This window comes from Musca vetustissima, unplaced genomic scaffold (genome assembly GCF_032173495.1).
Source record: "Musca vetustissima isolate MV318-11 ecotype Yass unplaced genomic scaffold, APGP_CSIRO_Mvet_v1 utg115115, whole genome shotgun sequence".
Classification (NCBI taxonomy): domain Eukaryota; kingdom Metazoa; phylum Arthropoda; class Insecta; order Diptera; family Muscidae; genus Musca; species Musca vetustissima.
In genome coordinates this window covers 1-20,122 of record NW_026885677.1, presented here as the reverse complement: position 1 = coordinate 20,122, position 20,122 = coordinate 1, and the positions used below count along the sequence as shown (strand labels likewise).

General features: G+C 33.4%; 1 protein-coding gene across 1 annotated transcript; it reads left to right on the top strand.

Annotated features, from left to right (window-relative positions):
* Positions 1 to 12,682: 12,682 nt before the first annotated feature.
* LOC133332900 (O-acyltransferase like protein-like) lies at positions 12,683 to 14,989 on the top strand (the record flags this gene model as incomplete). Its single annotated transcript, XM_061541268.1, has 6 exons — positions 12,683 to 12,732; positions 12,799 to 12,964; positions 13,038 to 13,117; positions 14,248 to 14,361; positions 14,432 to 14,775; positions 14,847 to 14,989. Coding segments are annotated over exons 1-6 (897 nt in total), but the record flags the coding sequence as incomplete, so codon positions are not given.
* Positions 14,990 to 20,122: the final 5,133 nt, after the last annotated feature.

Below are 20,122 nucleotides of genomic sequence, written 5' to 3'. Positions count from 1 at the left end.
TCTCGATGACTAGTTCACTTGATGTACCAACGCAAGACAGCCTTGTTTACTTCCGCAAAATAAAATATAACTGGTTATACTCACCAGTATAGCCCAGACAGGAATGCAAGCTGAGCAAAAAAATTGCACAATGGAAAATAACAATAAAAAAGGTCAGTACAAAAAAAGTATTGCGTCACACAACTAACCGGTCGAACAACATAATATAATACAATAAATAAAAACGGTGTACGATTTTTTTAATAATTGTGGTGTTTAATGGGTGTTAATCTGATTTTAAATATCACCGGAAAAGCATTGATATGTCAATAGAAATTTAAAGTTGTTGAATATACCCAGCAAACAATTTGATAAGACTTACTTAGGTGGCTTGTGACAGAACTTTCGTTTCATAAGCCGAGCTTAAAAAAGATTTCCAGGCGCGTCGGTCTTTTGTGCAGGTTTTCCAGTTTGAAAGACCATATTCGGCGATGTTGTCTTCGATTTGATATTTTTTATATTATTCGTGGCTTTCCCCTTCTGCGTAAGCCATCATCTGGTTCGCTTTTATATGCCTTCTGGGCTGGGGCATCTTCATTCATTCTCACAACATGACCTAGCCAACATAGTCGCTGCAGCTCAATACGTCTAACAATGTCGATGTAGCGAAAATAGCATATATTCACCATAGATCTTTCGGAGAACTTTTCTTTCAAACACACCAAGAGCTGCCTCATCTGCTTGCCCAAGTACCCATGCTTCAGATCCATATAACAGCACGGGTAGTATCAACATCTTGTAAAGTGTGAGTTTGGTCATGACGGGAGGTGGCCTTGCTTTTGAGTTGTTTGCTCAGACCATAGTAGCATCTGTTGGCCATCAATATACTTCTCCGAATTTCAAAACTGATGTCATTCGTTTTGTTTATGACGGTACCAAGGTATATAAATTTTTTTGAATACCTCGAATCTGTAGTTCTCAAATTCCACAGTTGGTCCGAGTCTACTGGACGTCTTGCGCGTTGATACCATCAGTTTGGTCTTCTCGGCGTTTACTGTCAGAACCACTTTGGCAGACTCCTTCTCAATTTGTTCAAAGGTGGCTGTTACCGCTCGCAACGTTCGACCCATTATATCGATGTCATCGGGGTAGGCGATGTCGTTCGGTATTAAAGGGCTCCGAGAGGTCCTTTCCGACTTTAACTGCTGATCTTTGCCAGTTAAAGTTATCCTGCATAGCCGTATTAATTTTGCAGGAATGCCAAACGCAGACATGGCTTTATGCACCTCTGAAAGGATAGGGCTGTCGAATGCGGATGTATTTTTCGTGGCATTTCTCCAGGATTTGGCGCAGTGTAAAAATCTGGTCAATGGTGTATTTGCCAAGTCTGAAGCAGCATTGGTATAGTCCAATAATGTCATTGACCATTGGCTTCAGACGTTCACACAGTACGCTGGATAGCACTTTATATGCGATGGGAAGGAGACTTATTCCTCTATAATTGGCACATATCGTCTTGTCTCCTTTTTGTGTGCACGGGACACAGGATGCTGAGGTTCCAATCATTGGGCATGCATTCCTCTAGCCAAATTGTAATAATCAGCTGGTGCATGCTCCTTACCAGCATCTGACCACCAGTCTTGAATAGTTCGGCTTGTAAGCCATCATCTCCTGCTGCTATATTGTTCTTCAGCCGATTGCTTGCTATTCTGACCTCATGTGGCTAGGTGGTAAACACTCTATACCGTCATCTATTATTGGTTCTGGGGCATCACCTTCACCGCTACTATTTGATACCAGAAGTTTTTCAAAATGTTCCTTCCAGATCCTCAGCACGCTGTCTGCATCTGTCACCAGGTTTCCTTCTTCATCTCTACAGGAGGATGTGTCTGCACCAAAGCCTTCGGTTTGGCGTTTTACCCGTTGGTAGAATTTTCGCACTTCATGTTGACTCATGTACATCTCGATTTGCTCACGCCCACGTTTTTCTTTCTTCTTTTTTCTGGAAACACGTTTCTCCTCTCTCCTTTTCTCCCGATAATCTTCCATCACATTACGTGTTGCTACTGTCTGCAGGGTTGCCCTATACGCTGCGTTTTTCACATCAGTAGCATTACGACACTCCTGATCGTACCATTGGTTTCTTGATTGTGGTTTCTGCTACCTTCTGCTGCCTCTTGTGTTTGCAGCTTTTCGTCGTCGAATTTCCGTGTTATATTAAATCGCACATTTGCTGCTACATTACGACTGGTGCGTACCTTGGCTGCCACAAGGCAATGATCCGAAACGATATTCGCTCCCTGGATCGATCGGACGTCTAAAACACTGGACGAATGCCGTCCGTCTATCACAACATGGTCAATTTGATTTCTCGTTGCTTGATCAGGTGAAACCCTTGTGGCCTTGTGTATATCGAGATGCTTGAATCTGGTCCTGCTAACTACCATGTTTTTTTGCTGCCGCGAAGTCAATCAAACTCACGCCGTTGTTGGATGTTTCTTCGTGGAGGCTGGGGCCAAAGATATTTTCCCTTCCGATTTTTTGCATTAAAATCTCCTAGCAGAATTTTAATGTCATGCCGGTGGCAGCTGTCATATGCTGTTTCTAAGCGCTCGTAAAATATGTCTTTGGTCTGTTCATCTTTATCTTCTGTCGGAGAATGGGCGCAAGTGAGACTGATGTAGAAGAACTTCGCTTTTATTATTTCAATTCGCTCATCTACTGAAGTGAATCTGGAGACGAGGTGTTTTATTCTCCTTTTAACCATAAATCCGCAGCAAAATTCACGTCTCGTTTTATGGCAGCTATAATACAGGGCGTAATCATCTGATTTACTTACGCCAGCTCCTCCTCATCGCATTTCCTGTAAGGCAATAATGTCGGCTTTGTACTTCTTGAGTACATCCGCCAAAGCAAACACTGCGTCTGTTCTGTTCATTCCAAGTGCAGATTCGCAGATCGTGGTCCTTTAAACGTTTGCGGGGGTCGTCAACATTAGGTGGGTTTGGATTTCTTTTTCTTTGCTTTTTCATAGTAGGTTCGGTTTTCCTAGTGTGGGTAGCTAAACCGACGCCTCAACCTATTTTTATAGTTCTTATGGGTATTTCATCGGACTATACTATTTCATCGGATGATGAAAATAGGTACCCCAGGTGATCAGTGTCCACAATTGAGATAGAAGAGGGACTAAGATAAGCCTGGACTTCGCCATGTTAAAGCCAATCAGAGCCATTGCTTGGTATCTATCATCCCCTACGCCACACAAATTTGATAAGACACGAAAAAAATATTTAAAACAAAAATCTACGCCTTGTGTTGGTCACTAAAAAAATATTTTTGTAAAACTTTACGTCTTGTATTCGACATAAATAATATATCCAATTTATCTCCATACGAATTCATTTTTTTTTTCATATTGTCTTTTCTTTATTATCGTTTAATTATAAAAATTGTGTCATTTAAAATTCAAATTACCATTTTAGAAAAAAAATTACCATATTTATTGCCTATAACCTAATTGTTACTACCTTCTATTAGTTAACCAAGTAATTTAATTAATATATAACAACTAGATACCAAACTCGTGTAATTTTTGTAATTAATTAAAGACGCGATTTAGAAAAAAATCTTCCATGATTTATTATTATTATTTCCCGGCAATTATAAAACTGAAATAATTCCATGTAAAACAAGTTTCGCATGACAGCTTTACGTTTACATGTCGCGGTTATAAGTAATCAATACTATCTACCTACCTACCGGCCGGCAACATTTACTGATGAATGAACTCAGTAAAGGACGTTGCAGTGAAACATAAAATAATCTTTTATTACTTCTTTGTTTGTTGTTTTTTTTTTCTTCCCATAAAATATTGTTTTTATTTTAAATAATTGTCAATAACGGAACCTAATGTTTTGTTTAGGTTTGTGGTTGTTGTATTTTGTTGAATGGAATTTTTTGCATGAAGTGTTGTCGGTAATTTTAATTGTTGGTCATTAGAATTTATGTATTTTTTTTTTCATTCGATACGAAATAAGTAATAGTATTTTTTTATTAGATTATATGGGTCATTCCATTATAAATTAGTTAAAATAAATATTAAGTGTTTGTGATTTCAAGCATTGGATGATTATTTTGTGTTAAATACATAAAACACAATTATCTCTTTCACATAACTGAATGAAATATGAGATTCACTCATTCCATATGAAAAGACTTAGATAACAAGCATTACTAGTGAATTTGTGACTGTAAGACAGGCACGGGCAGAACATAAAAAATTCTGTTCTCACGCACTTGTCTTTGTGTGTGTGCCAATGGTTTTTCAATTGGTTCAGTTGAATGTGTGTGAGAGAATAGTGATAATTACTCTCGCGAGAGTGCACGCGTGCGGTGGTTCGCCCGACTGTGCTGTAAGAGAGGATTAGGAAAGAACTGAGATGGAAGCATGACAGAGAGAAGAACAACAAATACTCATAACAGTTGAAGTAAAAGACTTAAGACACGAACATTGTTGCGTTATAATGGCTAGATTGTTTTTGTGTAAAAGTGTGTGTGTGTGGGAAAGAGATGAAGATAGAGAGCGACTTACTAAACATTATTCACATGACAAAAGACTTAAGACACATACTTTATCGTTCATTCAATTGTAAATAAATTGTGAGAGTGAGGAATATATCACAAGGAAGTGTTCGACACACAAAAAAATATATTTTTCAAAAATCTACGCTTTGTGATGGACGTGAAAAAACAGTTTTAAAAAATCTAAGCATTTCCTTATCATGGACATGAAAAATATTTTTAACAAATTTGTAATTAAAAAATTACACATTTTACCACTAAAAAACATCTATCATTAAGAAAATATTTTAAAAAAATCTACGCCTTGTTTGGCCTTGAAAAAATAACATTTTTTAAAAATCTACCCCTTGTGTTGGCCACAAAAAAAAAAAAAAAAAAAGATTTTTAATACTGTCGTGTGAGTGACCGAAGATAAACCAAAGATTAACGACACTTTCACATTGTTATACTAAACACGTGAGAAGTGTCATTTTAATATATGACTATAACAAATGACTTAAGACACAAAACTTTTATAAAATATTACAATTAAAAATTAAATGAAACAATGCAAATGGAATGCAAATACACTGGTAAATTATTTATTACAATCTTGCAAGTTTGTTTTATAATTTTTACAAGAGGTATTTAATATTTTTCACACCCTGTGCCGTTAATAACAATTTAAAATAATAAAAAAATTAAATATTTAAAATGTAATTTCGTTAAAAATAAAAGTTAATGTGTAATAAAAATTTAATCTCACCAAGAACATCGTATTGTGGCATTCAACAATGAATTAAATATCTCTGTAAATGAAAAAAAAAACATATTTTGAAGGACACAATGCGTTACTTTTACTTTGTGTGTATGTGTGTGTTTGTGAGTCAACTGAAAACATGCATGACCATATAATCTGTAACTAGTTTAAAAAATTAAAAAAAAAAACTACAACAAAAAATGCATTTTAATTGAATTACATTTCTTTAAGCTGGCGCATAAAAAATTTCATTTTTTTCGTTTCATCCCAAAAAATCCAAAAAGGACAACTTCGTTTCATCGGAATAGTTAACATTTTACGCCTGGCCGGCAGTCAGTATCATTTTGCATTTCCAACAAAACGGATGGCGAAACGTTGTTCTAGTGCGGCACCAAGAAAACACGAATTTGCCATAAAAACGACGCGACAATTTTACGATGGTTGTCAAGAGAACACTTAAACAAAAACAGTACGCGCCGTTCGCTGCGAATTGCCTTAAAACAGTTGTGATTTTTTTCATCTTGATTGTGCAAGTTCAAGTTCATGCAAAAGTTCAGCAATGTTAGTATTAAATAAAACGCTATTTTTATTAACAACAGTACTATTAAATAATTGATTACACAGTTATTTGAAAAATGTAATTGCGTAAAAATTGCCTCTAAATTAATTTAATTTGCATCTAATTTAAATTGCATTTTAAATGTGTGAAAAGTTTTTGGCATAGCAAGATAATGTGTGGAATCGATGAATACAATCAATCTCTATGATTTAGAGTTTCGATAAGAGGATCAGAAAAAAATCCAAACCTCTTATGAGCCTTGAAAAAATATTCTTTAAAAATGCACGCCTGTTATGAACCTTTAAAATTTTTCTTTAAAAAATCCATGCCTTTTGGAGGTCCTTGAAAAAAGTTTCTTTTAAAAATCCATGCCTTTTAAGACCTTGAAAAAAATATTTTTTGGAAAAAAGTTTCTTTAAAAAATGCATGACTTTTGGAGGTATTTGAAAAAATATTTTTTGAAAAAAATTGTCTTTAAAAAATCCACGCCTTATGGAGGTCCTTGAAAAAATATTTTTTGAAAAAGGTTTCTTTAAAAAATCTACGCCCTATGGATGTCCTTAAAAAATTATTAAAAAAAAATTCTTTAAAAAATCCTCGCCATATGGAAGTCCTTTAAAAAATAATTTTGTATAAAAAAAATTCTTTAAAAAATCCACGCCCTATGGCGGTCCTTCAAAAATTATTTAAAAAATCCACGCCATATGGAAGTACTTGAAAAAATAATTTTTATAAAAAAAATCTTTAAAAAATCCATTCCTTATGGAGGTCTTTTAAAAAAATCCACGCCGTATGGTGGTCCTTCAAAAATTATTAAAAGAATATCTTTAAAAATCCACTCTTTATGGAGGTCCTTTAAAAAATCCACGCCCTATGGAGGTCCTTCAAAAATTATTAAAAAAAAAAAATTCTTTAAAAAATCCACGCCTTATGGAGGACCTTGAAAAAATGTTTTTTGAAAAAAAAAATCTTTAAAAAATCCGGGCCTTATGGAGGTCCTTGAAAATTTTTTTATTGAAAAAATGTTATTTAAAAAATCTACGCCTTGAAAATATTTTTTTTGAAAAAAAAATTATTTAAAAAATTTAAGCCTTATGGCTTAAACTTAAAAACTTTGTTCTTTAAAAATCCATTCATAGAATAATCCATGCCCTATGGAGGTCCTCCAAAAATTATTTTAAAAAAAATTCTTCTCTTAAAAAAAATCTTTAAAAAATCCACGCCATATGGAAGTCCTTAAAAAAAATAATTTTTATAAAAACAAAAAATTCTTTAAAAAATCCACTCCTTATGGAGGTCCTTGAAAAAATATTTTTTGAAATTTTTTTTTTCTTTAAAAAAATCCACGCCTTATGGAGGTCTTTAAAAAATGTTTTTTTTTTTTAAATTCTTTAAAAAATTCAGGCCTTATGGAGGTCCTTGAAAAATTTTTTATTGAAAAAATTTTATATAAAAAACCTACGCCTTGAAAAAATATTTTTTGAAAAAAAAAATTCTTTAAAAAATCTAAGCCTTATGGCTTAAACTTAAAAACTTTGTTCTTTAAAAATCCATTCATAGAAGAATCCATGCCCTATGGAGGTCCTTCAAAAATTATTTAAAAAAAAATCTTTAAAAAATCCACTCCTTATGGAGGTCCTTTAAAAAATCCACGCCCTATGGAGGTCCTTAAAAAATTATTTAAAAAATCCACGCCATATGAAAGTCCTTGAAAAAATAATTTTTATAAAAAAAATCTTTAAAAAATCCACTCCTTATGGAGGTCCGTGAAAAAATATTTTTTGAAAAATTTTTTTTTCTTTAAAAAAATCCACGCCTTATGGAGGTCTTTAAAAAATGTTTTTTTTTTTAAATTCTTTAAAAAATTCAGGCCTTATGGAGGTCCTTGAAAAATTTTTTATTGAAAAAATGTTATTTAAAAAACTTACGCCTTGAAAAATTTTTTTTTTGAAAAAAAATTCTTTAAAAAATCTAAGCCTTATGGCTTAAACTTAAAAACTTTGTTCTTTAAAAATCCATTCATAGAAGAATCCATGCCCTATGGAGGTCCTTCAAAAATTATTTTAAAAAAATTCTTTAAAAAATCCACTCCTTATGGAGGTCCTTTAAAAAATCCACGACCTATGGAGGTCCTTCAAAAATTATTAAAAAAAATTCTTTAAAAAATCCACGCCATATGAAAGTCCTTGAAAAAATGTTTTTTGAAAAAAAAAATCTTTAAAAAATTCAGGCCTTATGGAGGTCCTTGAAATGATGTTTTTTGAAAAAAAAATCTTTAAAAAATCCAGGCCTTATGGAGGTCCTTGAAAATTTTTTTTATTGAAAAAAATGTTATTTAAAAAATCTACGCCTTGAAAAAATAGTTTTTGAAAAAAAATCTTTAAAAAATCTAAGCCTTATGGCTTAAACTTAAAAACGTTGTTCTTTAAAAAATCCATTCATGGAAGAACCCACGCTCTATAGAGGTTCTTCAAAAAATTGTTCTTTAAAAAATCCACGCTTTATGGAGGTCCTTAAAAAATTTGTTCTGTAATAAATCCATTCATTGAAGAATCTACGCCCTATAGAGGTTCTTGAAAAATTGTTCTTTAAAAAATCCATTCATTGAAGAATAGAGGTTCTTGAATAAATTGTTCTTTAAAAAATCCACGCCTTATGGATGTCCTTGAAAAAATTGTTCTTTAAAAAATCCATTCATTGAAGAATCTACGCCCTATAGAGGTTCTTGAAAAAATTGTTCGTTAAAAAATCCACGCCTTATGGATGTCCTTGAAAAAATTGATCTTTAAAAAATCCACGCCTTATGTAGGTCCTTGAAAAAAATATTCTTTAAAAAATCCACGCCTTATGGAGGTCCTTGAAAAAAAATGTTCTTTAAAAAATCCACGCCGTATGGAGGACCTTGAAAAAAAATGTTCTTTAAAAAATCCACGCCTTATGGAGATACTTGAAAAAAATATCCTTTAAAAAATCCACGCCTTATGGAGGTGCTTGAAAAAAATGTTCTTTATAAAATCCACGCCTTATGGAGGTCTTTGAAATAAATATCCTTTAAGAAATCCACGCCTTATGTTGAGCCTTGAAAAAATTTTCATTGAAAAATCCACGCCCTTTGGAGGTCTTTAAAAAATCTCTTTAAATAATCAACGCCTTGTGGAGGTCCTTGAAAAAAATTTTCTTTAAAGAATACACGCCTTATAGAGGTTCTTGAAAAAAAAATTCTTTAAAAAATCCACGCCTTATGGAGGTCCATGAAAAAAAAATTCTTTAAAAAATCCACGCCTTTTGAAAAAATATTCTTTAAAAAATCCAAAAATATTTTTTAAAAAATCTATGCCTTACAGGATGCTTTAAAAAATCCATAAGAGCCTTGAAAAAATATTCTTTAAAAAATCTATGCCTCTTACGGATCTTTAAAAATATGTTTAAAAAAATCGAAACGCTAACAAATTCATTACTCTATTAGATTGTGTAACCCTAGCCTTCAAACTTTGTCCGGCTTGTCTAATAGACGTAATTTTTAATTCACCTGCACTTCAAACTTTGTGTTTCTAAAAAATTTTCCACTTTTATAATTTAGTTTGGTTTTTTTTCTTATATTACAACATTGCCGATGTTACTGTCAGAGACAGGTTAATTATTAACTATTTCCAGTTTTAAGACGGATCACAAATCATAACACATTTCCAGACTTTTCTAATGGCATAGGTGGCTGACGTCAATCTTTATGACCACATCAGCATCTCAGCCAGCAACTAATCAAACACTTACACTAATATTAATCCTCTAGGTCCAGAATAAAACGACTAAGTTTTATAATCACCACTACATATGCACAGCCTGCGCTGTAGTGCGTTAATTCGATTCGATCGATTCCATTTACTAATAATAATGTTTTATTATGAATTGTATCTCCCGATTACAATCAGTTATATTTTATAATTCAAATGAGTCAGTTGGATAGAGTTCCGCATCAGATACCAGAGGAAACCTTCAGCAGAAAAACATGAGTCTGGCAACGGCTTTGAAATGTTGGATAGTTTTGGTGGCATTTTTAAGTATTCAAGGATATGTTGGTGCTGAAATGAAGTGTTAGTGTGTTTGTGTAAAAAAGTCCTAGATTGTTTTAAAGAATATTTTTTCAAGGCTCATAAGAAGCGTGGATTTTTTAAGAATATTTTTTTCAAGAACCTCCAAAAGGCGTGGAATTTTTAAAGAATATTTTTTCAAGGACCTCCATAAGGCGTGGATTTTTTAAAGTATATTTTTTTCAATGACCTCCATAAGGCGTGGATTTTTTAAAGAATATTTTTTGAAGGACCTCCATAAGGCGTGGATTTTTTAAAGAATATTTTTTCAAGGACCTCCATAAGGCGTGGATTCTTTAAAGAATATTTTTTCAAGGACCTCCATAAGCCGTGGATTTTTTAAAGAATATTTTTTCAAGGACCTCCATAAGGCGTGGATTTTTTAAAGAATATTTATTCAAGGACCTCCATAAGGCATGGATTTTTTAAAGAATATTTTTTCAAGGACCTCCATAAGGCATGGATTTTTTAAAGAATATTTTTCAAGGACCTCCATAAGGCGTGGATTTTTTAAAGAATATTTTTTCAAGGACCTCCATAGGCGTGGATTTTTTAAAGAATATTTTTTCAAGGACCTCCATAAGGCGTGTATTTTTTAAAGAATAGTTCTCAAGGGCTCCTATAAGGCGTGGATTTTTTAAAGAATAGTTCTCAAGGGCTCCTATAAGGCGTGGATTTTTTAAAGGCATGGATTTTTTAAAGAATATTTTTCAAGGACCTCCATAAGGCGTGGATTTTTTAAAGAATATGTTTTCAAGGACCTCCATAGGCGTGGATTTTTTAAAGAATATTTATTCAAGGACCTCCATAAGGCGTGGATTTTTTAAAGAATATTTTTTCAAGGACCTCCATAAGGCGTGTATTTTTTAAAGAATATTTTTTCAAGGACCTCCATAAGGCGTGTATTTTTTAAAGAATAGTTCTCAAGGGCTCCTATAAGGCGTGGATTTTTTAAAGAATAGTTCTCAAGGGCTCCTATAAGGCGTGGATTTTTTAAAGAATAGTTCTCAAGGGCTCCTATAAGGCGTGGATTTTTTAAAGAATAGTTCTCAAGGGCTCCTATAAGGCGTGGATTTTTTAAAGAATATTTTTTCAAGGACCTCCATAGGCGTGGATTTTTTAAAGAATATTTATTCAAGGACCTATAAGGCGTGGATTTTTTAAAGAATAGTTCTCAAGGGCTCCTATACGCCGAAAATTTATTAAAGAAGATTTTTCCTGGGCTCCTATACGCCGAAAATTTATTAAAGAAGATTTTTCCTGGGCTCCTATACGCCGAAAATTTATTAAAGAAGATTTTTCCTGGGCTCCTATACGCCGAAAATTTATTAAAGAAGATTTTTCCTGGGCTCCTATACGCCGAAAATTTATTAAAGAAGAATTTTCCTGGGCTCCTATAGGCCGAAAATTTATTAAAAAATATTTTTCCTGGGCTCCTTTAAGCCGAAAATTTATTAAAAATATTTTTTCCTGGGCTTCTATAAGCCGAAAATTTATTATTGATTATTTACTCCATTCTAGATTCCCGCCATGAATTGCCACCATTGTATTCCTTCGACAACTACGATCTGTGCATGGATAATGATAATGCTCATCACCACTCCTCCCCCCCTACCTATTGTATGATTTATGCTGAGATTCAACCTGACAACTCTTCCGATTTATGGCATAAAATTGCCAATCACAAAGAGAATATATTTCATTATCATCATGATCGTCTCTACTTTGGAGTGTGTTTGGAAAAATGCAGAGGCTTTTTGGAGTCCTGGGAAGATAGTAATAGCAACTACACCCTCGATACGGAATTAAATAAGGAGGTACGTTATTGAATATATTTCATAATGCTTTCTAATTTTTGTTTGTTTTTTGTCCTTCTGCAGATAACCCAATTTATTGAGGATGTTCACAAACGGCCATTGGATCTGGAAATGCGCAGCAAATATGGCGCGGCAATACAAAGTTGTTTAAATGCGGAATTTGAGGGGAAATATGGCCTGCATTTGAATACTTTTGTGGAATATTGTGAGAGGCCAGCAGAAAAAAACACTTCGGAGAAAGGTAATGACACGGTATACTTTATGTATTTACTTAAAATGTTATATTATGTTTTATACATACATATACACAATAATATATTTATATAAATAATATTTTTTATTAATTATTTCCTTTTAGACCCTGCTGAAATAATTTTATACAAATTCCTAAAAATTGTGCTGCTGCTGGTGATCATGTCCAGCATATATGATTATGTTCTAAGGGCTAGTCAAACGGAAGAAAATCAAACAAATGAATTTTATAAAAATAATCTTGATCAACCATGTAAGTAATTTTATAAATAAAATATTAAATTTGTTTTATTGAATGAAGTTCCTAATTTTTTATAATTTTTTTTCCTGTTCCCACAGTACCCCGCCTATTAACCTCCTTCTCAATATGCCGTAACTACTATCGTCTCATTCAACCATATCGTGGTGAAGTTGGCAATGATTTCTCTTACTTGGACGGATTTCGTTCGGTATGCACTTTAATGGTGTTGCACGGTCATACCTTCTATTTGCAATTCCAACATATTCGTAATCCCGAATATTTTGAGAGTTTTGGTGAAACAACGCGGGGTCTACTGATATTAAACTCCTCAACAATTATTGAAATATTTATGGTAATGAGTGGTTTACTGCTCTATGTGAAATTCACAGAAGGGGGATATATTACCCCGCGTACCAGTTGGAAGAAATGTATTCAGACATATCTGTTTATTGTTATAAGTCGGTTGATGAGGTGCGGTTAGATATCTACATATATATTTTGAAAAATAAAAATAATTTGAATTTACGTTTTCTTATTTTTAGATTCCTTCCCTCTGTGGCCCTGGTGGTTTGGATAAATGCCACTGTGTTTGGCAAATTAAATGATGGCCCCTTTTGGCGTCATGTCACCGAACCAAGTCGCATTTTTAGTCGTGAAAGTTGGTGGAAAAATGTTTTTATGATTAATAATTTCTCGCAAAAGAATACAGTAAGTACAAGGATAATGTTTTTATTAAAATAAAAAAAGTTTTAAACATTTAAATTCTCTTCTTATTTTTTAGGTTAGCTCTCATACTTGGTATCTTGCGGCCGATTTTCAATTATTCGCCTTCTATACATTGGTATTAATATTTATTTCAAAGTAAGTATCAGAAATTACAAACGAACTTTAAAATTCTTAATATCGTTGTAAAAACGTCCTACCGACCCATTTTTAACATCTTTTTTGCGATTTCGATTAGTAACTGTGTAACCCTATTTATAGACCCTGGCAAGATCTATTAATAAGGTCACCCAGCAGGGGAAAGTTAACTGGTTTTTTATCGTATGTCAAAAATTTGGACTTTGTTAACGTTTTCATAATTGAAGTCAATTCACAATAATGGATTTTGACAGCAAACTTGAGAAGTAAATGATATCCAGGTGGTCTCTCTGGATGACCTTATTAATAATCCTTGTTGGATGGTATATAATTCATAAACAAGGCCTAATAATAAGGTTCTTGAGAAAGAACAGCTGTTTTCCTATTTCGATTGCTTCCTGTGTGACCTTATTAATAGATCTTGGGGTTTCCAAAGAGATAAACTTCTTTTCAGGTTTGCTATCAAAATCCATTATTGTGAATTGACTTCCATTATAAAATCGTCCATTTTTTTTAATAGAAATAAGAAAAAAACCATGGCCTATAAATAAGGTCACCAAGGGAGACCAGCTGATTATCGATACCTCTCAAGTTTGCTGTCAAAATCCATTATTGTCAATTGACTTCCATTATGAAAACGTAAACAAAGTAGAAATTTTTGACATTAGACTTGAGGAAAAACAGCTGTTTTTCGATTTCGATTGCTATCTTGGTGACCTTATTAATAGATCTTGAAAAAAACATTTTACTTCCGCTTGCTTTGCGATCATGGCTATAAATAAGGTCACCCAGGGAGACCAGCTGATAATCAATACCTCTCAAGTTTGCTGTCAAAATGCATTATTGTGAATTGACTTCCATTATGAAAACGTCCAATTTTTTTTAGTTAGACATGAGAAAAAAAACATTTTTCTTTCGCTTGCTTTGTGATCTTATTTATATATCTTTATCGATAAATAGTTTCATAATCATATGTTTAAATCAGCTGATTTTTTCTAATTTAAATGTGTTCATAATTAATTAAAGCATGTTTAGACTACGAAAATCATTCAATTACATAGGAATTTCATAGGTTACCATTTTTACTTGGCCAAATTTCTCAAGTAAAAAGTTTTTCTTTTATTTTTCAGATACCCGCAATATAAGAAACGTGTTCTCTATACCTTGGCAATTTTAACTGTGGCAATACCAACAATTATTGGCTATATTTTTAAATTAGAATCGGCATTTATTATAAAACCAGAGTAAGTCCATTAAATACACAACAAAGAAATGCAATTAATTTTCTTTTATTCTGTTTCCCTTCCCTTGCAGAAGTTATCGTTATCAATTTTTCATAGATGCCGATGTCTTCTATTATTTATATACACCCTCGTTTACAAATTTGGGTGGTTATCTCTTTGGGATATGGTGTGGAGATCTGTATCTGCGTAAATTACGCAAAGAAGAAATCCGACGTCAAGTACGTGGCAATTTAAAATATGAAGTTGGTGCTTGGTCCGCATTGGCAATAGCTGCTGGTATTTGTTATGTGGGTTCCGTGGCTATATTTCAAAAACCCTCTATATGGACGGCACTGTACAGTGGCCTATATCGTAATCTATGGATAATATTCGTGTGTGGATTTCCTCTGTTGGGCATGGCGTGCAAGGGAGGAAGTAAGTTATCCGACATCTGAACATTATTTTATGGTTTTAATTTTTAATTTGTTTCCATTTATTCTGTCCAGTGATGGCCTATGATTTTTGCCGCCTACCCATATTTAGGGTCTTGGCCCGCCTTTCGTTTCAAATGTATTTATGGCATGTTATGATTCTGCAATTGTTAAATGGGTATCAGAGGGAGCCCTACTACATGAATACATGGTATTTTGTAAGTATTAAAACACGTTTAGATTTGATCCCGAATGTCAATTCCATTGCTTATATGTGAAATATAATCCAATGGATTTGTGAAAATGATTAAGGTGGCGAATATGTTGTGGGATTGACATTTGTGATCGAGTGGATTAAGTAGTGTAAACGTGATATTACGATTTGTTTTCATTCATTTATAACAAAACACGTTCGCATTGTTTAATCTTAATTTGATGAATTGTTGGAAAATCTATTCATCAATAAAAAACCAAAGTTGTGTAAATGTGATTTAACAAGACATATCAGTATTTTTGTCTTTAAATTTAGTCTGTTCCCGTAATGCAAGAATCTACAACTTTTTACCACGATATCATATTTTCCTTTATGATATCGAAAATATAGTAAAAAATTCGTAGATTCTTGCAGTACGGGAATATACAAATTGTAACAGAATTTCCCTACTGATTTTCTTCTTTAATTTTTCATTATAGAATTCCCAAGGCATGATTACCATTGTATTTTCCCTGATCGTAGCATTTTTTGCTTGCCTCTTAATAGAATATCCGTTTGCACAATTTTTCGATGCATTACAAAGGAGAAACAAATCAAAAGCTTCAGGTAATAGTTGTCAATTATTACTATATTATAATTATAACCAGAATTAATAATTTTTTTTTTTTTTTTGTTTATTTGCAGTTTCTAAACTCCCGAAAGAATCAAAGGTTCAATAATTCCTCCAAATTTAATACTAAGTGTTATATAATCTTAAGTTTTACTTCATAATTAATTTAAGTTGTCAATAAAATTTATTTACATTTCATATTGATTTCAAAAATTGGCCTCCAATTTTTGTAAAGCAATCATGCGATTTATATTAAGAATATCGATAAAAAAACTATTTTTCATGTTTAAATAAAACATTTTGGTAAAATTTGTAGAGCTTTACAACAACATTATTTTAGTCGTTAACTTATCGAATATTTTCGTTAATTAGTGAAATTCAAAACCTATTAATAAGGTCACCAGGTTCGGTAGATAAAACACGTGGCAAGTTAAGCGAAAGCTTAACACAGCGTCTTTTTGTAATTTTTTATGTCCGTAGACGTTATTATCTCTTTAAAATGTGTCTTTCTTCTGAGCCGTCTCAAGACGAACTGCTTTTATGAATTTGAATAAGTTTAAAAGTATTTTAATGTACGGGAACAAGTCATGAATATTTGTTCCCGTGCCCAGCTTAAATCTCCTTAAGACTGCAAAATTCTTTCGATTTATTTTAGTGGAAAATTCTTTTGTCAGAAAGGAGAAAATACACACCTACCTTATGGGCAATAATGTCGGAATAAATGAAAACAAATGCAACAAGTCGTTCTGTTCATTTGACATTATTTTTAACATTTTACCAAAAACGCGAAGAATGAAGGGAATGTCGGGTTTTCTTTTCAAAATCCATGGCCTATAAATAAGGTCACCCAGGGAGACCAGCTGAAAATCGATACCTCTCAAGTTTGCTGTCAAAATGGATTATTGTGAATTGACTTCTATTATGAAAACGTAAACAAAGTCGAAATTTTTGACATTAGACTTGAGAATAAATAGCTGTTTTCTGATTTCGATTGCTATCTTGGTGTCCTTTTTAATAGATCTTGGGGATATCATACATTTCTTCTTACAATTGTAAAAGTTTTTCTTCAAACAAATAGGTTATCGAATATTTTTTTATATATTGATGAAAACATTGGTCTGGTCTTATCGTTCGACTTCATAATTGGGCACATGGCCAATAAAAAAGGTCACCCAGGGAGACCAGTTGTATATCTGCGCCAAGTTTGCTGTCAAAATACTTTATTGTGAATTGACTTCCATTATGAAAACGTAAACAAAGTCGAAATTATTGACATTAGATTTTAGAAAAAACAGCTGTTTTCCGATTTCGATTGCTACCTGGGTTACCAAGATCTATTAATAAGGTCACCAAGATAGCAATCGAAATCGGAAAACAGCTGTTTTTTCTCAAGTCTAATGTCAAAAATTTCGACTTTGTTTACGTTTTCATAATGGAAGTCAATTCACAATAATGCATTTTGACAGCAAACTTGAGAGGTATCGATAATCAGCTGGTCTCCCTTGGTGAACTTATTTATAGGCCATGTGGGTTACCTTATTAATAGATCTTGATTGGGCCAGAGCATGGCCTATAAATAAGGTCACCAAGGGAGACCAGCTGATTATCGATACCTCTCAAGTTTGTTGTCAAAATGCATTATTGTGAATTGACTTCCATTATGAAAACGTAAACAAAGTCGAAATTTTTGACATTAGACTTGAGAAAAAACAGCTGTTTTCCGATTTCGATTGCTATCTTGGTGACCTTATTAATAGATCTTGGGCCAGAGTATACGTCAAGAAATTTATTTTTATAAATCCTGTGGATATTTTACGTAAATTGACATTTATTTGCCATATAATAAAAGCGTACTGATAACATAAACGACGATTACATTTGTAAGCTCGGTTCATTAATTTTTTTGGTCTGTTCCCGTACTGCAAGAATTTACTACTACTTTTTACTACGATAACGAATTTTTCCTTATGCTATCGAAGAAAATAGTGAAATCCAGTAGTTTCTTGCAGTACGGGAACAGATCATTTATTAGATCAGCAAGATTTCTCTTTATTTCTTTACAAAACAAACTCAGCTATATTTATCGAATCGCTCAAAAAAGGCCCAGTCAACAACAATCGATAACTCGATTTCTATCCTCAAGTTTGCCTACCACAGTACGATAAGTACAAAGGCGACTTATAGCACCCTACAAAAAGACAATAACGAGACGAACAATCAACAATACGAATTAGAAAATTTATTATTATTTTTTTACAATCTAAAAAAAAAGCAAAAAACTACGCGATCCAATTTCCATACTATTGGAAAAGAAAAAATAAACGAGCAATTTTCAATCCAGAACGGATATATTTTTTTGCAAAATACTGTGGACAAAACAAAGAAAAACCACTGCAAGAGGAAGAAGAAGAGGCAAAGATATTTCGTAAGTGAAGTGGATACGTAAAAATATTTTGTGATAGAAAATCGACCAGAAAAAGAAACCCCAACAAAAAATAAAAAAGACAACGTTGACAGCGCCAACATACAACAAAGACCCCATAACCATCTTCGTTCGTCGTTGGATCTAGTGAGTGAATGAAGAGGGGCCAACGGCGCGGCTTTAGCTAACGTAATAATACTATTGAAAGAAGTGAAACAAATAAAGACAATACGGTGCGGTTGCTGATACGTGATAAAATGCGAATGTAATGAAATTTCTCTAGGCAAGAGTCGAAACGATCCGCCACTTTTATTAAACACAGGCCAACAAGGCAAACACAGGCCATTACGACAAGAGTGGCCAAGAAACCGAAAGAAGGCTCCAAGGAGAAAAACAAAACACTGGTGGTTGGTGGCACCAAGGCAATTCATATGCATTTTCTGTGGCAGCAACGATCCTCCTGGCAGTGTTCGAGTTGTGTTTTGTGTGTCCACAATCGAAAACAAGATTTCCACATTGGCCCCTACAATAGGGGGCCAGATCCCGGTGAAATTCGCTAAGGAAATCCAATTTGGGCAAAAATACATTAATGAATGAATGGTGTTGTGTGTCAGTTCCTCACCGACTGAATTCCAAGTTGCCACACTTTTTTGTTTTCTATTTTTTTTTTTTATTAATTAAAAATTGATGCTCCCCCTTGAATAACAACAACAGCAGCAGTGACCGCAAAACACCCAACGTGAGAGAGAGCGAAACGTCAAAAAAGGGGGTCATTCATTCTGCGTCTTTCTAATTGGTGCCTACATACCACATATACGGACACACACATGTCCCAGCAGTTCGGGTGGTGACCACAGAAACAACAAAACAAATTTTCCGAAAAAAAACAAATTGCATCCATCCCGTCTGTCAAATCTGCCAGGCTGTCTACCCTCTCTGTCTCTGAAAGGGAAAAGAGGTGTTGTGTCAAATCAAAAATAACAACAGCAACGTCAATAGCAATCAAAAGCTCTTCACAATTATACAACAAAGGAGAAGGAACAACAACAACAAAGTTCCCCAAAAAACTGTTAACTAACAAAATTAACTGCTGCATTGATCCGAACATAGCCGCCCGCTTCTGAACAGTCAACGTGTTTCTTCCATACATTCCCAGGAAAACTCGCAACAACAACAACACCACCAACAAACAAATTGTGTTGCGTTTTATCAGTTCTACGGGACAGACGGACATACAAAAAGAAAGAAAGAACCACAACGACGTCACTTTCATTCTTAATTCAATTTGACGTTGTGTTATTGTGAGTAGTATTCTCTTGGCTGCTTCTTCTTCAACACGATCATCATCACCGTCGTCGTCAGACCAGCAACAAATAATACAACAACAAAAAACACCAAAACCCCACCGCCGCCCCAACCGCGTGTTTTCCTCGATTGTGTGTTTTTTAAGTTTTCATTCTCTCTCTCTCGATCGATTAGTTATTTTTTTTTTTTTATTTTTTACCTTGTATCGGTTCGTGCGCTGTCGCCGCTGAGTCGTTTATTTTTGTTGTGTCGTCTCTGATCTCTTGTCAGTGAAATTTTTTTCGTGAAACTTAAAAAAAATCTATGATTTTTTTAGGTTTCTATCGAAAAAAATTTGCCCACAAACAAAAGATCCTGCCCACAACAAAGTGACTGACCCGTCGTGCTGCTGCTGTAACGCCGTTCCACCTTGAATGGAAGAGCTATGAACCTAGACCATCTGAAATTGACGCTGACGCAGATTGGTAATTTGGTCAAACATTTAAATAAGAAAAATTTTGCCGAAACAACTGAGAATCTAAATAAGGTAAGTTGTATTTCGTAGAGATGAAGAAGAGGGGAAGTAGTCGTTGATGATTGCTTTTCTTTATTATTTTCAATATAAACAAAAAATTAATGTTATTATGTTTTTCATAGTGTCTTCGAATGTGTCATCGTATTACAAAGTAACTGTTATCACGTGTTTGTTATTCCTTATCTGAAAATGGACAGACAAACCTAAGAAGATATGGGTAGAGAAATTGTTTGGGGGATCAATTTTCAAAAAAAAAATAATTTTTAAAGGATACCCTTTAAAGAAA